At 43.5% G+C, this 22,118-nt stretch overlaps 1 protein-coding gene across 2 annotated transcripts in view; it reads right to left on the bottom strand.

Moving 5' to 3' along the window:
• The window catches only part of TUBGCP3 (tubulin gamma complex associated protein 3), an 83,149-nt gene that overhangs the window by 60,243 nt on the left and 788 nt on the right, over positions 1–22,118 (bottom strand). The window contains exons 2-6 of one of the 2 annotated variants that reach the window (XM_046664314.1): positions 13,935–14,042; positions 10,027–10,094; positions 4,970–5,047; positions 3,572–3,789; positions 2,116–2,288 (exon numbers count right to left, since the gene is read on the bottom strand). In XM_046664314.1, coding sequence (XP_046520270.1) covers positions 2,116–2,288; positions 3,572–3,789; positions 4,970–5,047; positions 10,027–10,094; positions 13,935–14,042 — 645 coding nt within the window. The remainder of the gene's footprint in view (positions 1–2,115; positions 2,289–3,571; positions 3,790–4,969; positions 5,048–10,026; positions 10,095–13,934; positions 14,043–22,118) is intronic. The other variant, XM_046664315.1, reaches the window with a different exon arrangement.

Here is a 22,118-nt window from a genome sequence, read left to right as displayed (position 1 = left end):
AGTTGGGGATCAGCGCTCCCAGAACAGGGCCAGCACAATCAGAGTGTACAGTTGGGGATCAGAGCTCCCGGAACCGGGCCAGCACAATCAGAGTACAGTCAGGGATCAGCACTCCCAGAACAGGGCCAGCACAATCAGTGCACAGTCGGGGATCAGCGCTCCCAGAACCGGGCCAGCACAATCAGTGTACAGTCGGGGATCAGCACTCCCAGAACAGGGCCAGCACAATCAGAGTGTACAGTTGGGGATCAGCACTGCCAGAACCAGGACAATAGAGTCAGAAGGAGAGGACAAGTTTGTATTTCACAGTCATGGAGATAATATTCTATAATTATCAATTACATCAATTTAATAGTAGTATTGTTCAAATCTTACCTATCATCACTGACCATTTTTATCTACTTTTTCCAACAGTTACTAAGAAAGAAGTTGAAATATCCATTTGTAATTGTGGGTTTGTGTGTCTTCTTTGCAGTTCTGTTGGTTTTTCTTTGCATTTGAAGCTCTGTCGGTAGGTGAATATACATTTAGGAGTATTACTTCTTCCCCAAGAACTGACCCTTTTGTTGTTATGCAATGTGCTTCTGTCCTTGGCAACATTCCTGCCACTGTCTACTTGATATTAAGACAGCCACTCAGCTTCCCCATGGTCTGTGTTTTTCCCATCCATTTACTTTCAACCTATTTGTGGTCCTATATTTAAAATGTGTCTCTTGTGAGTAGTACATAATTGTCTAAACAGCATTTTTTGAAAAATCCGTCTTTTAAACAGTGTCTAATGTATATAAATTTAATGTAATTACTGACATTTGGATTTGAATTTAACTGACTGCAGTATGTTTTCTCTTTACCCCACTGTTCTTTCTTCCTTTGCACTTCCTCTCCTGCTCCTTTGGGCTAATCAAGTATATCTTTAAGTCCTTCTGTCTCTCAGGTTTGTACGGAATACAGATTTGAAGGTTCTGGTCGGGGATCAGGAGTCACACCAACAGAAGGAGAGCAGAGAAGAGCACTCTGAGTCCATCTAGAAATGAGTTTCTAAGCCCCAGAGGACATAGCTGTCACGTGTCACAGGACAGAGAGAGGCCGGCAAGTGTGGCTACACAGGCACAGGCCGAGTTCTGCACTCCAAGCTGTCCTCATGAGTCTAAAAGACACTGCTCATCCTCGCATTCTACACAAAGACAGATCACAGCTAGAGGAATTTCAGAATCTGTAGATTATGAACAATAAAGCTCATTCTTCTATTTTCAGGATACTCATGTTCCAAACACTGCTATTCATGTGGTTCTCATGAAAGAAATTCAAACATTTGGGACCAGCCCCGTGGCCAGTGGTTAAGTTCACACATTTCCGCTTCAGCAGCCCAGGGTTTCGCTGGTTTGGATCCTGGGCAAGGACATGGCACTGCTCATCAGGCCATGCTGAGGCGGCGTCCCACATGGCACAACCAGAAGGACCTACAACTAGAATACTGAACTATGTACTGGAGGGCTTTGGGGAGAAGAAGAAGGAGGAAAAAAGAAGAAGATTGACAATAGATGTTAGCTTAAGTGCCAATCTTAAAAAAAAAAAGTTAAAAAAAAAAAGAAACTCAAACTTTCTTTGGAATCTAGCAGAGATTTAGAACTCTCAATGAGGCATTCATTTAGTGATCAAATAAATCTGCAATGAGCTTCTTCAAATGGCATGGTGAACAAGACAGAAACAGCCCCTCCTTGTTGTTGGAACTCCGACTGTGGAGAAGACGGTAACTGGAACTAGGGGCCTGGTCTCGTCTGGAGAAGCCTTCCCAGGAAGAAAGGCAGAAAATAAAAACAGAGAGGGGATGTGACGAGGAAGGGAAGAGAAGAAAGACCTGGGCGGAGGAAACCACTCAGACAAGGATCTGAAAAGTGAATGGGGCTGAGGATTCCAAGGTCACAGAGACATACAGTGATAAAGCCAGACTTCCCAAGGCATCAGAGACCAGAGTTAGGATTCTGAACCTCATTATGAGAACAAGAAACTACCCAAAGGTTGAAAGTGGAGATTCCTGACCAGTGTTTTAAAGTAAGGGAAGCATGACTTCCAAATGTTCAAAGAAAAGCTACGTTAAAATACATTCTTACTCACCACCTGCATCCCCTTCTCTCCTTGGCCTTGTCACGGTGCGAGCAACAGTGCTGGGGATGCCTTTTGAGGTAGTGGTTTGTAAAGAAGGCTGGTTTGCAGTTAAAGTACATGCAAGACGTGACCCCAACTGCTGTCGAAGACAGTCTCCTACTCCTGGAGCTTGATGAGACTGTCTAAAAGAAGGAAGGAACATCTTGTATCTTCAAACACCCAGGCTATTCACTGAAGAGATAAAAACACTTCCAGAAATTTTTCTTACTATACTATATTGATAATCTGAAATGCACAGGTGACTTAACCCTACTCAAACACATCGACGACAATCAGTCCAAGGCTGCCTTGGACCCTCAGGCTAGCACTTAGACTCTCCCTGCCACCTCCACACGTTTCTTACCATAAAAATCAAAATCTATTTGACTTTTCTTTACAAACACATAACATACATCACCCATTTAAAACCACTTTGCAATTCACTGACTTTAACTTCACAGTCACCACCCTTCACTCACTCAGCTTCTGCTGAGCACGGAGTTAAAGAGACTGGAACGCTGCTGCTCTTCTCCACCCTTGTGTCCCAGCCTCCACATGCTCAATATGAAGAGAAAGACCATAATTTCCAATTAATTTCAAGTGTACAAACATAAAATCTACGGCAAAAGCACACCCAAAGAAAGGCTTTACTGAATGTGGAGAACACGTACAGCTGCTCTCTGAAGATCTAAGAACCTGATGGCTAATTTCTAATGAATATTTTGACAACTGTAACAAAAATATCATTCCTGGGACTGCAAAACACAAAAATGCGAATCTCAATGTTACTAATATATATTATCTATGATGTAATACACACTTTTGTATTTTTATTTTGTATATGTATTTCCTAAAAACATAATTAGATTTGACAACACCTTAAACGGCAAGGGAAGCAACATTTTAGTCGTGTGTTCCCATAGTTCCTCATCTTAATTCACTTGCACTGAGATGCCATAATTCTTAGTTTGAAGATCTTAGCACTTGAGGATAAGACAGCTTTATTTTATTTGAGTTAATTTTTAAACAGTTCAGTGAAGGGAAGAGTATATGTTAATGAAGGGGATAATATTCACTCAGAGATAAATATGAGCATACAGCAAGAGAACTGTCGGTCAGTCACCTCAAAATAAAAGGCTCTGCATATTGCACTTAGGAGCTAAGTCCTTCACTAATACACATGTGCATTAACAGGTTAAGAGCCGGCAGAAAATCTTACAGTCAACTGTGATTAGACGTGGAAAGAATTCCTATCTGAAGGGAGTGTCTAGGCAGTAAAACCTCAGATAAAGCACATCAGAGACAGTGCCTAGAACACTCTGGGACATACAAGGCTCTAAATAGTTTCAGTGAACACAAAACACAAAAGCCTGAGGCTTTCCTGGTTCTGCTACTTCAGGGGTCTATGCTGGTAAGCCTGGTTTACCCCGGGAGGAGAGACTGTGGCGTGGGGGCCGGGCCGTTGAGGGCACACATGCTTATACTGCTGATGCCGCTGCTCCCAACGCTGCCAGAGCTCTGCGCCGACTGGGTGCTGCGGTCCTGGTAGTTCAGCGGGAGGGTCTGAGGCCTGGCGTAGTAGTAGGGAGTAGAGTGAGCATCTCTTGGTAACGCTTGAGCAAATAACGTGGCATAGCTAGAAACCTGAAAATCAATTAAAACGCATTAAGAACATAGAGATATAAAATTATAGAACACTCTTCCCAAATCAACAAAGATATAATTTATATTCAGATTTTAGTTCTATTTCTGTAAGTGGATTATGCACTTATTAAACAATAAGTTAGGGGGTTGGCCTAGTGGTGTACTACTTAAGTTTGAGCGCTCCACTTTGGCGGCCCAGGGTTCACTGGCTCAAATCCCAGGCACAGACGCACACACACCACTTGTCAGGCCACGCTATGGCAGGCATCCCACATTTAAACTAGAGGAAGATGGGAATGGATGTTAGCTCAAGGCCAGTCTTCCTCAGCAAAAACAGGAGGATTGGCGGCAAATATTAACTCAAGGCTAATCTTCCCAAAAAAAAACCCAATAAATTAGTTATAGTTTTGAAATATGCCAGAACTGATAAAGTTGTAGAAAGTTTTCTGAAATCCAAAATTCCCACATGGTCTGATAACTGAACACTTTATTCAGAATGCATGTAAACTAAAACTCAAATAATTACTCAAATATTTTTAAAGGTTTGGCATTATTATATAATGAAAGAATGTTCATTACTTAGACTAAGGTTTTAGAGATAAATATGACTCTTTCACCCACATTCTTCAACTTTTCAAATACTTAAATTTCTGTAATAGAATATTTCATTATACCAGACTCTCTGGGACATGGAGCTGCCAAACTGCTTTTTCAAACACTGCACAGGTCAAAAACTGAATCCATGTGACAATAAAGTTTTCACTGGTCTAACAGTAACTAATGCTCATAAGGATATCTGAAAACACAAGAAAATCCTAAAAGGTCTTCTAACTCATAAAGAATTACGCAGCTGTGCTGATAGTAATAACCTCACACAGTAAAAATTTTGAAAACTGATAGTTTACGTATTTATACAATATTTATACAGTGTTATAATTTGGAGTAATAACATAATTCTGAAAAACACCTTAAAGAAACACAGCACACTAAAAATGCCCTTAAAAAAAAGAAATCTTTTGACCTTCCACAAACGCCCAGAAAACTAGACAAGTTCTTTTCCTTTTCTCATATCATTTTCTTAAGTCTAGAAGGTGATTCATATCAAAATTGGTCTACCTGTTCCAAGAAAAGACACTAAGCGCCTTTAGAAAGCAGGAGCTGCTAAAACAGAGCCTCTCACCTTGTTTGGCTGCTTGCGTGGGTCTTCACTAAGGCTTAGCAAGAGGTAGAGAATTGACCACTTATTTTTCAAAACTCCCTGTTTAGAAAGAAAATATTAAAAGAACAACTTTATACTATTCCCCAGTTTTATCTTCGTCTTTCCTAAATTATTCTTATTTCCAAAATAGGAATGCATTTTAAATTCACATGGTGACAGCCAATCTCAACTTCTCTGTCTTCCAGGCATTGCACAGAGTGCTGTCCACCCAAGGCCAGAGATAATGCTCTCGAGAGTTCACCACCCCTAGAGCTTTCGACCCCCTGAAAATTAGCTCCAAAGTCCCAATAAGAACATATTTTTTAAATTACTCTATTCCTGAATAACAGTATTTCCTTCCTGAAATAACTGTTGTAATAGCCAGCTTCCCAAACATAGTGACTATAAGAAAAATGCCATCATAAAACATATGAATGCTTTTCCCCCCCTTTATCAAAGTCCCATTTAGGCCATAAAATAGAGCATTATTTAAAAACAAATAAGTAAATAAAAAAGAATTGTAAAGTGAAAGAGCTATGTCTCAGCATCACGCATCCCTAAACTCAAGGCTCCGGAGCACTTCACTGTCAGGATAACCAACCCCTAGGTTTCTAGCTAAGGTCATCACACAGATCTCATTGATTTCTAACTGTCTATCACTCTGCCCTGATTTATAACCATTAACAGGAGCCCACCCTCAGTACGTTCTATCCCAAATTTACAGAGCATTCTACTCTATTCACACAGCTTTATCTTTTGGATGTGCAGGCTAGAATATACACAGATCTTTATTTACAAAATAAATTATGGGATGGTTACTTACATTATACAAGTTCTTCATTATATAAAACATCCTTGAAAATTTCTTTAAAGAATAAGCTCATCCCAGGTATTTAAAATATGGTCTAAATTTAAAAATTGATTAATACAGAATTTTTCAGAAACAATAAATTCCCCAGCTGGGGCAACACAGATAAGAAGGAGGCCCAGCCCTGACGGAGTCCTCAGTCCAGCAGTAAATAGACAAATGAGCCAAATATTTTGGTATGATAAATTACTTTTCAGACAGGAGGATCACTTGAGTGACCCAGGCCCAGGAAAGGAGTCCAGAGGAGACATGAGTCTCTCAGAAAGATGGGTGACGCAAAGGCAAGGAAGGGGGACAGGCACAGCCTCTTCAGGGAACTGAAAACAGATCAATTTGGCTAAAGCTAGATATGAAAATGGAAACTGAAAATGGAATGACGGTTCAGATCAAAGGAGGCCTGGGAGATACTGTACCAAGAAACTCGGATTTTAAGCTGAAGACGGCAGGCAGCCTTTGCAGGGCACTGACTGGACCCACTCCCTGCCAGTGCCACAGAGGAGGGACCAGAGGGGAGACAAATGATGACGCACAGGGCCTCATTAGGAAACTGCAGTCATCTGGAGGGGAAGGACCAGGGGCTGGGCTGGCATTCGGTGACTGAGCATCCACTCAGGTAACCCTGACAACCCCCATAAGCAGGAACCTGGGTCTCCGGGGCTAAAGGACTGCCTCAGGCACAGGACCAAGGAGCCACACCTCGCCTGCCCGCCTCAAAGAGTGCTCTCTACCCGACCCCATTCCCAATACCCGCAAGCGCGCAGCAGCAGCAGCCGAGGAGCCATTTAAAGGAAGCCTGTGTGGGCCAAGTCCTCACATACTTCATCTCCTGTAACCATCGCAGCCACATGTGACACAGGCTTTATTCTCTTCACTCCATAAACGAGGGAAACAACAGTGAAAACCTAAATAACTTACCCAAATCACAAAGCTACACACCAGGATTCAAACCAAGGTCTGCCTCACTCCAAAAAAGACAGAGGGGAGGCGTACCTCAGAGGAACAACCAGGAAGACTTGGGGACAGACTGAATTTGGGGAGAAAGGTGGAGTCCAGATAACATCCAGGTTTCTGGTTTTGGCAATAGATGTACGGTGTTATCATTCACCAAAAGGGAGAACATAGGAAAAAGCAGGTTGTACATGGACGGATGGACACCTAGAGGTATGAAAGAGAACGATGAAATGCTCCTTTCACTGCTGAGGGTGCCGAGCTGCATGTCCCTGGGAGTCTCCCAAGGACTGTGCACAAAAACGACCAACAGACGTCAGGAAGACAGGAGAAGTTCTCCCAGTGCAGCAAGAGTCCTGGGTTAGAACCTCAGCTCTTATTTTAGAAAAATAAAAGGGTATACAGAGTGGAAAGCAGAGAAAGTTCCAAAAACAAACAAAATTTGCACAAAAAATCAGCAAAAGGCATATGGAAGGGAGGCGGCAGCATTTTTTTTAACCTAAGAAGAAGAGGTTTTAAACACCCAGGGTCAGTCAGCTGAAGAGCGTTTGATGGAGGGACTGTGCACTGCGGTGTGGACAGGGATGGGGGCACAAGTGGAGGAAGCAAGCAGGAGCACCACCAACAAGGAGCCACTCCCCTCCGGAGGCCTGAAGGGACAGCGGTGGACAGGGATCACCAGAGCCAGGGCAGGCGGGACAGGAGGGCATGAGGGCGTGAGAGAGGGACTGCCCACATGGCCCTTGGGCACAGCTAAGCCATCGCCAAACTGCTGCCTGGCAGAAGGGGAGTAACATCTAGGGCTCATTCTTTTCCCACCCTGCCAGTTCCAGTTGAAGCTAAGCAGAAAGCAAGAGAGCCCAGAGGCTGCAATCCACACCCGTCAGCCCTCCAGAGCCCAAAGCAGCACCGAACAGGGTAGAGAACAGACCTTGTGGGACAAAGAGTAAACAACTCTAGCATCACATGTTTTAAATGATTCTAAACCACATCAGACCCTGTCATCTAAGATTCCAAAACCTAAAGGACCTCAATTCAGACATAAATCCTTAAACACTGTGCACAAACTGAATCTTGAATGTAAAAACACATATTAGGCCTCCATAAGATCTAGAGGAACATCAAAACAGGTGGTTTTGTAAAGCAAAACTAGTGCGGGACACAGAGCTTCTTCCAGCATTCATGCCCAACCACCCCGGGTCATCTCCTCAGCGGAGCTGGTCACCCACTAGTCCCCCAGGTCCCCTTGCTGCCCAGGACCTTCCTCATCAGGCCCACCTCTGCAAGGTGCTTGCCGCCTCCCCAAGACGATCCATCCTTCTCCTCCTCAGCTTTGTCAGCAGCCTCCGAAGTCCAGCCAGGAACACCAAGACACTTTCCCCAACATCTCCACAGCACCCCAGACCCCTCTGTCCCCTCCCGACTCCCGCCTGGGGGTCTAGAAACAACACAGCAAACGGTAACCACACCTCCAACCTTTCCTCCTCTGTGCACACAGCACACTCTGCAGAGAAGGGCCCCCGATGAACAGAGAGGACAGAAACATCAGCCACCTCTGCAGTTGTGAGGAGCTGGACATCTTAGCAGAAAAACGGAATGGCTACTAATTGGTACACATTCTTCTATTTCATTTACTCACTAGTGTTACACTGTTGTTTCCTAATGTTTTTCATCATGTTTCACGCAATGAGCCAAGCTAGTTTTCTGGGCTAGCCCTAGGAAGTGGGTACTATTTAAAAACTTGATGTTTAAGAATAAGCATTCAGGGTTCCAAACAAAATTTTGCAAAACAACGACTTTAAATTAGAAACTTCCAGGGGCTGGACCCACGGCCTAGTGGTTAAGTCAGTGTGCTGCAGTTCAGCGGCCCGGGGTTCACAGGTTCAGATCCTGGGCACAGACCTAGCACCGCTCATCAAACCATGCAGAGGTGGAGTCTCACTTGGCAGAACTAGAAGGACTCACAACTAGGATATACAACTACGTACTGAGCAGCTTTATGGAGAAAAAGAAAAAAAAGAGGACAATAGGCAACAGATGTTAGCTCAGGGCCAATCTTCCTCACCAATAAATTAGAAACTTCCTAAATATGTTTTCATCTAATTGCCAATATTATGTTTTCATCTAAGGCCAATATTAATAGACACGACAGCTTTTACTGATGAAACTCTCTTCTGGGATCTCAGTAAGGCTAAGCATCTTGGGAATGTGATATCCGGTAAACAGATCTTGGCAATTTTCAATGTACAGAAGAAGATGTTTTCAAAAATAGAGAAAGATTTAAGAAAAGCAAATGATACAGCATTTTGAAACTATTTGCCTGGAAACGAATGTACAAAAAAAGGTTCCTATTTCTCAATTTTATAAATATTATCAAGTATTTTTAGAAAAGCATACTTAAAACAGTGAATCCAAGTATAACATATCAAATTAAGGAATCAAAATGGTCAGCAAATAACTTTAAGCTTATTTTTAAGGGTACAATATTCGAATAAAGAGGAAGACCTGAAAAAATTATGAGTTTAATTACTAGCAGCATTATGCCTAACTCAGTAATTTTTATTGTTGTAACACTAACTTAATATTTGTTGAGCAAAGCATTAAACTTCTTTGGATTTCACTCTCTTCTCTATAGAAGGAGGGAGAGAACCAGATGAACTAAGTTCCTTTACAGACAGAATCATAAAAACCTCACCCTACGATTCAACTAATTCACTGGCGTATAGGCTAGCAGAGTCTTTTATTAAAATAAGAGGTTAGAAAAACCACTCATGTGCAAGTCTCAATATCCAGTCACAAAATGTTCAAAATCAATTCTTTTTTAAATTATTACTATAACAGTACAAATCAGGACCTGATGAACAATAAAGTATATCAAAAAGATAAGCTTTTGCTGTTATACAGACAAGTCGAGACTTCCACCAATGCACTTCGTCACAGTAAGAGAATTAAGGCATGTGTAATACAAACTCACTATGTACTTAAGTCTGATCACGTTCTCAGTGTAGCTTCATCCACCTTTACAAACAATTCAGCACTAAATCCAGCTAAAACTTACTTCTAATGTTGAAATCTTTAAAACGCAAACACTATCTACAATTAAAAGCCATTACACAACACGGAAAAGTTTAATATGATACCACAAAAAAATGTTCAAATGCCCCAGATCCCTAGTACCAGCGTCGCCATTAGTGGAACGGCTTTCAGACCACTTGTATGATACCTGTGAATGAAGTTTTCTATGGAGTTCGGAAAATAATGCAGCATCTGCTTCTCTTCTTTGTCGAGTAACTGAAAAGTTAGAAAAGAAAATAAGCATGTTAATCACACGCACCAAAATCCATTTTTATGATACTATTTCACCTATAGTAACAGAAAACTCAGAAAAGAATCTTGTGCTTAGGAATCAAAATAACTAGACAATAAGTGACATTTGAGCTTTATGAATTTGGTCAATTCATTTAATCTCTCTGACATTTGTAAAATAAGGACAGTATTAGACTGGAGTCAAAGAGTTTATGTGAAAATTAGCCAAGTAATAGAAATGATGAGATCTTTTAGATTCTATCTACAAATCTTAATAAACAGACCAGTGAGGCAAACCACCACCAGTCTAACTAGTTAATAATGGCTACCCAGAGGGAGGATGGGAAGTAAAAATATCTTTGGAATCCTAAATTTAAAGGGCATTAACCAAAAAGTATACCATCCATGATAGTTTGACTCAAAACTATACATTCTAAGCATTTATGTTAACATATACAGCAATATTGCATCTTGTTTTAGTATAAAATGTAACAATTACTGTTTCAAAATAAAAATCAAAATAGCCTATTAGCTACTTTTCTTTTTTTTTTGAGGAATATTAGCCCTGAGCTAACTGCTGCCAATCCTCCTCTTTTTGCTGAGGAAGACTGGCCCTGAGCTAACATCTGTGCCCATCTTCCTCTACTGTATATGTGGGACACCTACCACAGCATGGTGTGCCAAGCGGTGCCATGTCCGCACCCAGGATTGGAACTGGTAAACCCTGGGCTGCCAAAGCGGAATGTGAGCACTTAACCGATGTGCCACTGGGCCGGCCCCTAACTACTTTCCATCTACTAATTCATTCTATTGGTAAGTCTTCAGATGCCTGCAGCTACACTTACAAGTTTTCTGAAAGCCGTGGCAGCAAATGAGCTCATGCTCTGCTCTGCTCCATGAAGGAGACTACACACTAGATTTGGGGCCCTGACGGAAGAGACCCCACTCGCCCACATCTACAACACTGCACACACCACCTACGCACAGACAGCAGCCTCTCAAAGGAACCCTGACACACTCCCAAGAAAAGGTACCACTTTGCAAAGCTCAGCAGCCTCTAAGTAATCTTCGTGTTTATTTATCTCAGTTCAGAGGCACGGCTTTCTTAACATGTCATCAGCCAAGCTCACTTAGCTTTAAATGTTCAAATTCATTTGTAGAAAGACAATGACTCGATGGCCATGCTTCCTCATATTCATCAGCTAGACAGGGTCCTGGTTCCATGGACTGACGCTATGAACCACATACCAGCGGTTATATCAATCTCAGCCCATCTTTACTGTCAGCTCTTCCTATGCAGAAAGGTAAAGCTATCTTTACACTAAAATGTATTATCACAAAATGCATTCAACAAAACGAATGCAATTAAAAAATATAATTTACTATCTTTAAAAACTTATATAAAAATACTCCAAATAAACACCACCATAAAATGGAGCAAGTGATGTTCTTTCTACAGAATGACACTAATTCATAGACATGAAAGTCATAAGATAATAATACAAAGTAAATAATGCAAATAAAATAAACATAGACTATTTACCCAAAAAAATGTTTTACCTAACAGATTGCTAAACAAAGCAAAACAAATCTTGAGTTACCACGTACCCCACTCATCACTGTGAAAAATTAAGAAACTTCTAAGTATTAAATGTTGTCACACGTGATGAGTTTTGCAATTTGTTTCAATATAAAACATACTAGGGCCGGCCCAGTGGCACAGCGGTTAAGTTCACACCTTCTGCTTCAACGGCCCGGGGATCCCTAGTTCGGATCCCCGGTGCAGACATGGCACTGCTTGTCAACCCATGCTGTGGCAGGCGTCCCACATATAACGTAGAGGAAGATGGGAGCAGATGTTCGCTCAGGGCCAGTCTCCCTCAGCAAAAAGAGGAGGACTGGCAGTAGTTAGCTCAGGGCTAATCTCCCTCAAAAAAAAACTACTAGCATTTAATATTTGAAGCCAGCCATATAAAATGGAAAATTAATTTCTTTATGTTACTCCAGAGGACAGAACTATCATCACTCAACTAATCTAATCTAGCAAAAACTGTAATCGAATTTCAAAAATGTTAAATGTAAAAACTATATCTAAGAATTAATGAAATATAAGAGATCAGTGGTGACCATCACATGAGAGGACCATCAATAATGCTCTACCACCTACAGCTGGGCCGCATCAGAGCTGGGACTCAGGGAGGGGTGCCGGCAGGGGTGCCCAAGAGAAGCTGTAGACACCCAGTGACAACGGGCAAAAGCACCACATGCATCAATATACACCAAGTCTTGTTTCAAAAACACAGAAGACAAACAGTCAAAAACTGTACATGGTTACAGTTCTCTCGGTAAACAAAAAAGAGATTCCAAGACTTCCTTGCAATACCCACTGCCACAACGCAGTTGCCAGTTCTTTAACTCTGCCTTTAGACAAACTGTATTTTTAGCTTCTACACGTATGTGTAATATGCTCGCCAGGAGGCCTTGAAATGTAAATTCACAAAGGGAATGGTCTGGTAATATAGAACCTAATAGCTGGCGTTCTCACTAATAATCTAAAATGTAATAATCATCAGGGTTCAAGAAGAGGGTACAGTGTTCTTATGTTCAGTTTTACAGACAAGAAAGGAAAAAATGTCTTTACCAGTTAATTGCAGGATAAACACTCCATTTTTGCCCTTCTACCTTAAATAACACACACACCAAGTTACACTGAGATCCAACTCCTATCAGCAGGTGGCCCATTTCAGACTGTACTGCTCATCAAGCCCTAAACGTGCAGAGGTCACCATGGCCAGATCCAGTTACTCACGCGCCACAGCCTCAGTCTACCCCCAGAAGCTCACCACCCATCTCGGTTACACAGCTCTGAAACAGGACGTCCATGCAGACCATGGGCCAAATACAGTGAATAATGCAACAGGTAGGGGTGGAAAACTGTGCCATGAGAAACAGAGCCCTAGGAGGTGTCATTACCAGTTTTCGAACACACTTAGAAATAAGGCCAAAGCCCATTTCATTTGGGCAGTTTCACAGCCAGGCCCCGGCAGGGAGGACACACTGACCTGCATGGCAAGGCTGCTTTTCAGGCAGCCGGAGCTGGGCTCGTATAGCCCATAGAACTGTGCGGAGGCGGGAACTGGCCACTGGAAAAACAACCCTCCAACCAGGACAAGAGCAGTTCTCACATGTGGGTCCTTATGCTCGAAGCCTCACTCCCTTAGACACTCCTGGAGTACAGAGGGGCAGCAGAGCTCCAAATTACACAACCAGGGAAGACAGTAGTGACTAGATGCTAATAAGCAGAAAGCTTTCGTCTCTCCGGTAACGATGTTTAGGAAAGCTTGCATCTCCGAATCAAAGTGTTCACATAGTAAGCTCTGAAGAACCAGAAGTTTGGATGTCGACAATCAAGAGAAGCAATATTTGATTCACTAAGAGTTGTTTACTTCCAAGACAGTGTTCTGCTATCTTATCAAAAAGTGCGTAACATTAAATACTTCAAAGCACAAGATAAACAGGAAGGTATATTAAGCCCTTTTATCTTCCTCACTCTCTTAAACCAAACTATGGAGTTAGAACAGTATTTAAAACAATCTTCTTTCACTATGTTCTAATGAAGACAGAAGTGAGTTGTCCTTATTCTTAATATATATTTTTATACATATGTAATAGTACCTATAATTAAAATGTGCTTGGGAACTACATATACACATACAGAGATATATAAAAACATATATATAAAATACATATATATAAAATACACACTCTCAAGCTTTGACAAGTTGAAGAATCCAACATATGACAACATTTAAGCAAAATACATACGTTCTTTCTTGATTTTTTCAGCTACTAGAAATTCATCTCTCTCAACAGTTGGGGCAAAGTTGCTGCCAATAACTCGCACAGCATACTGGAACTGTTGGGCTACATCAGCTGAAAGGTAAATAAAAGGATGCAAATTATTGCCAATCAGGTTAAGTTTTGATCACCTGAAGCTTCCAGTTCGAGACAGTGGGCTGGGCACATACATCCACCTTCCACCTTCCCAAGGTTTTAAGTGAGAGGCAGAGAAGCTATTAGGAAATGAAAACAAAATGAATGAATAAATGGATGAAATAACAGTTCTATTAAATAAGGAAGGGAGACAGCAAGACGCCAGAAAATCTGAAAAATCCTAGGAGACAGAAAATAAACTGGACTGATAATCACAAAAAAAGGAATAGCAAAAGTCACAGCCCAAAACGTGACGCCTGAGAAGTAAGCCTGCTCAAGAGCCTCTGCGAAGCTCCACAGCTCAATCCAACACACACAAACACCGGGAGTAGGCCGGGGAGCGATCAAAATGGGCACTTAGTTTATAAACTGCGTTTGCACTTCAGGTAAAGATATGGCTTAAACACTACTCCCTTCAAAAACCCTACTAAATTGAGACTAAATGCGTTTCTTTTAAAAAAAAAAAGGGGGGGCATAAACCTAGAAAGGCAAAGAAAATAAAGCAGAGCAAAGTTAAAGAGAGGTCAACAAAATGTGAGAAGCTGAAGAGCAAGTGGACTGGTGGGACCTGCTTCAGGAGCTCGACGCCTGCTGGGTCAAGGAGTGGGCACAGAACCCAAGAGAAAGGCAAATCCCTGAGAAGCCCAGGGAGGCTCCAGAAACGAGGGAACTCCATACCTCGAAGATGTGCATGAAGTGGGGCAGAATGACGAGGACTGCCTGGAAATCTGGACGGAAAACAAGACTCCTGGGTCCTCCACCCCATCCCACACAACCAGGGGACCACTGACTGCCCCACCCAGGCAAACCAAAGGAGGTCTGGGAGGGGTACCAGGACAGCAAGAATGTGAAGTAAAAGTAGCAGACTGACTTAAGGGCTCCGGCCCCCCTCCCCAGACACTGGGAATCAAGACTCCTACATCGGGGATCGTGGCCAAAATGCAGCGCCCTCTACCTCCCAAAAAAGCACCACCACCCCGCAGTGCACTAGGCATCCGACACCAGGCAAAAACCAGTAACAAAACTAAAACCCCAAGCAGTCCCACAGGCTCCACCTGGAAAAGTGCCTTGCTCAGTAATCCGAAAGATAAGTGAAGGAAAGTGAACCAGGATTTAGACTGAACACCACAACTGACCAACTAACCCCCAGTGATACTCACAGAACATTCCATCCACCGACAAAAGAATACACATCTCTTTCAAATGCACATGGTACAGTCATCAAGAAAGACTGCATTTGGGGGTCACAAAACAAACCTTATTAACTAAAAATAACTGAAAGTATTCAAAGTATGCTCCCTATCAGTAACAGAACTAAACTAGAAATCAGTAAGAGAATGATATCTGAAAAATCCTCAGATATCTGCAAGTCAATCAACACACTGCTGTGCGATACACTGACCAGAGAAAGTCTCAAAGGAACCTGGAAAATATCCTGAACTGAATGAAAATAAAAACACATTAAAATATGTGGGATACAGCTAGAGCAGTGTTTAGAGGAAAATAAAACGCTTTTATTAAAAAGGAAGGTGGGTCTCAAGTCAACCATCTCAGCTTACTCAATAAAATTTAGAAAAAGAAAAGCAAACTAAACTCAAAGCATTAGAAAATAAAAATAAGAAGAAAAATCAATCAAATTTAAAACAAAAATAGGGGAGAAAAAAAATCAATGAAACCAAAAGCTGGTTCTTCAAAAAGAAAAATAATATAATTGATAAACATAAATTTGTGACCAAGAAAAACAAGAAAAGACACAAATTAAGGAATGAAAGAGGTGATATTACCACTGATCCCACAGAAATTTCAAAAACAAAAAAAAAATCGCTAAAGAATTCATGTAGCACCCCCCTCAAGGAGGTGGCTAAAACACAACGCCCACTCCTTCAGGGCGGGCTGCAGAGGCTTCCTTCCCAAGAAGAGAGCGCTGTGCAGCGGAGACGCCTGACAAACACCCCAGCCAGGTGACCAGGGTCAAGATGCCCAGCGTGGGGCCAGCCTGGTGGCGCAGCGGTTAAGTGCACACGTTCTACTTCTCGGCAGCCCGGGGTTCGCTGGTTCAGATCCCAGGTGCGGACACGGCACCGCTTGGCAAGCCATGCTGTGGTAGACGTCCCACATATAAAGTAGAGGAAGATGGGCACGGATGCTAGCTCAGGGTCAGGCTTCCTCAGCAAAAAGAGGAGAACTGGCAGTAGTTAGCTCAGGGTTAATCTCCCTCAAAAAAGAAAAAAGAAAAAAAAGATCCCCAGTGATGAGTCCCGCTGACAGTGTGCGCCCTGGACACCATGGGACGAGAAGGGCACTTTACCTCTGGGGTTTCCTCCCAAACACACATAACCCCAGTCTAATCATGAGAAAAACATCAGACCAGTTCCAACTGAGGCATTCTACACAATACTTGACTTTTAATCCTCAAAACTGTCAAGGTCATCAAAAGAAATAATTTTTAAAGTCTGAGAAATGGTCAGAGCCAACAGGAACCCAAGGAGACATGAGAGCTGAAAGTAATATGGTACCCTGCATGGAACCCTAGAACAGTAAAGGAACACCAAGTACTAAATGAGGAAATTGGAACAAGGTCTGAAGTTTAGTTAATATCAACGTATCATTACTGATGCACTCACTGTAACAATTACACCATCCAAATGTAGGATGCTAATAATAGAGAAAGGGTGTAGGGTACAAGGAACTCTGTCTTATTGCCACAATTCTTCTGTAAATCTAAACTCACTCTAAAATTAAAAGTTTGTTTTAAAAAAATACTGATTCCAAAACTCATCTTTCACAAATCATGATTTTATTGGTCTGAAGGAGGCCATTATCAATATTTTGTGCAAAGCATATTTTTTTATTTTTTATTTTAGGGGTTTTTTTCTTTCTTTCTTTCTTTCTTTTTTTTTTTCTGGTGAGGAAGATTGGCCCTGAGCTACCATCTGTTGCCAATCTTCCTTGAGGAAGACTGTTGCTGAGTCAACATCTGTGCCAATCCTCCTCTATTTTATGTGGGATGACACCACAGCATGGCTTGACCAGCAGTTCTAAGTCTGCGCCCAGGATCCAAACCTGTGAACCCTGGACCACGGAAGCAGAGCACACAAACTTAACCACACCACCAGGCCAGCCCCGATATGTTTTTCAAAGCTCCATTTTAAAACTTTTAGTCTTAAAGGCAAAAATAAAGCAGCTTAAATGCGAAAAAAACATTTGTTCAGCAAACTGAAAAAAAATCTCAGCCTATACCATACATCATATACAAAATTAACTCAGAACATAATAAGTGCTAAACATAAGCCTAGAACACTTAAGAAAAAAAACAGAAGAAATCTTTGTGCCTTTGGGGTATGCAGAGTTCTTACACATCAAAATCATGACCCACTAAAAAATTTGATGAATTGGACTTTCTTTCATCCAAGATTAAAAACTTTTGCTGTGCAAAGGACACTGTTAAGAGAATGAAAATACTGAGACATTATTTGCAAAACACATATCCAACAAAGGGTTTGAATCCAGACAGATATAAAGAACTCTCAAAACTCAGGAAGGGGAAAAAAACAACCCAAGAAAAACATAAAGAAAAGTTTTGAACAATCAATTTACCAAGAAGATGAACAGAAAAGAAACACATGAAAAGACGCTCATTAGTCATTAGGGAAATGCAAATTAAGCCACAATGAGATGCCACAATTCACCTTTCAGAATAGCTGAAATAAAGAAATACCAGGGCCACCAAGTGCTGGTGAGAACGCAGGTCCCTGGGGCGCTGACACTGAGGCAGGGGAGGAAAGGGAAGGCGGGAGGACAGTTCAGCACGCACTTCCCAGCAACCCCACTTGCAGGCTGTTCATTCTAGAGTCTCATAAATATCTGCACCTGAATGCTTACAGCAGCGTTATCCATAACCACCAAAAACCGGAAACAATTTGGCTGTCCCTCGATGGGTGAATGGGTAGACACTGTGGTACATTCTCACAATGGAACACCACTCCGAAATGAAAGGCCGGAACTACAACACACACCACCACGAATGAGTCCCAAATGTCTCTGGCTAAGTAAAGAAACCGTCTCAAAACAGTGCATGCTGGACGGCTCCCTCTGCACGACGCACCGTCCAGCGGGGCTCCCCACACACCAGCCACACCTTGTGGTCTTGCTGTTCCTTGAGCACACCATAATCACTTCCAGCTCAGAACCTTGACACACTCCTCCATGTCTTCCCAGGACTCAGTCCACCACTCCACAGGGTTCTCTATGTAAATGACACCTCCTCAGAATGCCTCCCTATCTCAAGCAGATACAAAGGACACAGTCTTTCTTAAACACCCCTGTATCGTGCTCATGCAAATAGGGAACAAATTAAGTCTCCTCAACAGATCTGATTAGATTTGTTTTCTAGAAAGGACTCTTGGTGCAGAGAAGAAAAGGAAGGAGACGAGGTGTAAAACCAGGGGAAGAAATGCAGTGGAACTGCAGGGTCTCAATCCCAAAGGTGAAGGCTCCAAACAACACTCAGACGTGGGCCCAAGAGTCCTTAAACAAAAGACAGTTGCCTTGCGCACCCCAAAGGGTTCTACACACATTCAGGTAGAAGAAGACAACTGAACTCAGAGACGCACAAAAACAAGTGCAGCTCAAGGGCACAGACACCCCCCAGTCGCCTGCTTTCTAAGGATTCAGAAAGACGGTGGGGGGTGGGGGGAAGGAGGCGAACTGTTCAGTAAGACACGTCTGCCTTCCTAAATCTTCTCCTTGTGTTGGCTTGTACGGACACCACGCTGTTTTCTAAAGGACGGGGCCACAGAGCAGTGACTCTGGGGGCAGGCCAGCTCAACCACAAGTGCTCTCTCCAGCAGCTAGCCCAGCAACTCCCCACTCCAGATGCAGCTCAGGATGACTGTGTGTCTCACGTTCCAGACACCAAGCTCCAAGAGACCTAGGGGATCAGAATCTCTGGAGATGGGGCCCCCAAGATGACTTTAAATAAGTACCACACTTAGAGAATTCAAAATGAAAAGGTGTCACGTTAAACACAGTATATCAGTTTCCTGTATAATCAAGGTGATTCTGACGCACAGCTCTAGCTGAAAAGCAGCGCTCTAAAAAAAATCGAAATAAAAAAAACACTGCTCCGGATTTGTGGTTCTCAAAATTATTGGTCTCAGGGCCCCTTTACACTCTTTAAGATTGAGGGCCCCTAAGTTGTTGTTTATTTATGTGGGTTACATCTATCAATATCTACTGTATTAGAAATTTAAACCGAGATCATTTTTAAATATGCATTTTAAAATAATAACAAACTCATTAAGTACAACTTTCAAACAAAGCCTAAAACTTCGAAATTCAATATACATGTTAATAGATATTTAGTGAACATTTTTATACACTTAACATGTTTTAATGTATACTTAATACACATTGATTTTCCCAAGCATATAATCCAGGGAAGACCATTCTTTATTTGAAACTTCATCAAGAGCTCTGCACCATTTTGGAAAATCATGAAACTAACAGCAACCCCACTTGTGGTCCATGAATCACCAAGACAACGCTCCTGTGTCTTCTCACTGTGGCTCAGAGTGCACTCAGCGGTGCTGCACATCAGGGCAATCACCTTACAGTATGTAGGGTACTGTAGTCACATGCAAGCGTTTGTGCTGAAGTGCTCATCTAACAAAAACTCTTTTAGTTCTTCTTCATCTTATAGTTAGAAAGAGGACTACCAAGTGTGAAAAGGGACACTGCCTCTGACAGAGTCAAAACTCTGCAACACTAAGCACATCATTTCCAAAGACAAACAAAAACTATCCAAAGAGGTAATGAGCAAAAAACGCACTCCAGGAGAGACGCAGGGACACGGAGAGGGAATTTTCCTGCCACGGGCGGGCAGGGGTATTTCAGGCAAAGTCACAAGGGTTTTAAGTCGAAAAAGGTGAAATAATGGTTACACTAACTTTAGAACAACGTCAATCACTGCTATAGTTAGGTGCTTTGCTTCCGAAGTCCCTTAAAGCCAAGTGTAAAATTTCTTTTAAAAAATACTTTATGAAAAATTGATTCCTGTGACATTCACGTCAAAAGTAACAAGTGTTTGCTATGCCTCAATTTCATATTATTAAAAAAGCAATATATTACAAAAGCATAACGGCAACGGTTTGTAACGTGTCACCAGAAAATGAAGTAATTAATCAAAGGTTCTCCTCAGTTAGATAAAATACCCAATAATGAAAATAAAACTTTTTTTAATGCCTTTACAAGGCAGCAATTAATACTGCTCCTTTGCTCACTAAGGTAGAACAAACAAGGCAGGCTATTAAACAGTTACAAATTCTTCAGTAAACAGGAGCACAATCTGGAATTATGAATCTGCTAACTGTGTGGCAATCCGAGCTGTCCGGAACAGAGAGCATCATCGTCAATGTACTCTAAAACACACTGCACTCAGGAGGATCCCCTCAGGATCTGAGAGAGAGCCCATCTACTTTTAATTTAGACACAATTCCAAACGGAGAGACAGGAGGGTGCAGAACTCTGCTGAAAGGAAGTGTCCAACCTCCTGGAAGGGGAGAAGCTAAGTCAGTGGACAGGAGCGTCAAGTTTTAAGATTTCTGTAAACTGAGAAACACCACGGTACCTCACAACGAGGGGCCCTGCAAGTCCAGCTGTGACAATGGGAACGCAGGAGCCTGCAGTTTCTCCCTGGAGCCACAGCGAGGGCCCGCGGGTACAATGAAAACACTGACAGCAAAGTGAGTGAGTGGTTCCCAACAACCGTGGCTCTCTGGCTTCTCCCGGGACTAGGAACACGGAGTAGGAAGGGTAACCCCGGTGCTGGAGATGCGCGCACACAAGAGCTGGGGACAGATGCACAGCCAGTAGGCCAAGCTGCCGCCACTCGAGGCCCTGCACCCCGCCCGCAGCCCTCCCAGGGGCTCACAGGGCCCGCCGCCCTCCACTCGGTCCCGTTTCACGCTCCCCTCCCGGGCTTTCCTCAGCCCTTCCCTCGACATCCCTTCACCCTACCGCCCGCTCCACCGCAGCGCTTGTCACTGAGGGCATTACTCCTTGACCAGTTTCATCACTCTCCCCACTAGGATGTGACATCTGCGGGAGGCACACTTGTCTGCACGGCTCCGCATCGGCAGCACCTAACACGGCACCGGGGCGGGGGATGCAGGGGGCGGAGGACAAAGACTTCTCAGACGCAGAAAGCCACAGGGTGAAACTTTATAAAATGTGGCAAGAACTGTGTGAAGTCAGTGCCATTTAATGGACTGACCAAAAAACTTCACTTCTGGCCCCTAAGAGTATCACAGAATATCAAATAACTGACATAAGCTAATGGTGAAGAATCACGAAAGGTCAAAATACAGTCTCAATACTTTAAGCGTAATTTCGTTTAAAGCCTTCCCGCAAAAACCGCACAATCTCTTTTCCACATTACGGTTCCAGGGGAGTGAGAAACCCAGCCGCTCCCACCGCCCAAGAAAACCCTTCACGCGGCAGCCCCGCGGCCCCTGCCTCCCGCCAAAGCAAAGGCCAAGGGCCGAGCCCGCGCCGCCCTTAGCGCAGCACCACCGCCGACGGCTTCGTGCGCCGGGCGGGGCCGGGTCTGGGGAGCCGACTCCCTGCGCGAAGCCCCCAAGGGCAGGTCCGCGTCAAATCTGCTCAGCCCTGGCGGGAGAAAACCACGGCAGGCAGCAGCGTCCGCCGCCCTTCGCTGCAGGCAGGGAACCCGACCCGGCCGCCCTCCGCGCTCGGCGCCCCAGGAGCGCGGGCGCTGCCTTTAGACCAGGCCGCCTTCGCGAGCCGCCTCCCGGGCTTCACTCGGGCCGGCGCGGGGCAGCGGTGACTCAGCCGGCCGGGTGCTGCCGTGCTGCCCGCCGCCCCTCCGCCCGGGGGCCGCAGCGCTCCGTACGCCGCCGCGCCGCCGCCCCGGGGACGCCGGCCTGAGGAGCCTGGGGGCCGCCCGCCCGGCCCCGCTCCCGCCCCGGCCCCGCTCCCGCCCCGGGGACGCCGGCC

This window comes from Equus quagga, chromosome 6 (assembly GCF_021613505.1).
Source record: "Equus quagga isolate Etosha38 chromosome 6, UCLA_HA_Equagga_1.0, whole genome shotgun sequence".
Lineage (NCBI taxonomy): Eukaryota > Metazoa > Chordata > Mammalia > Perissodactyla > Equidae > Equus > Equus quagga.
Note: the sequence above shows the minus strand (reverse complement) of the source record. Positions and strands in the feature narration are given on the sequence as shown.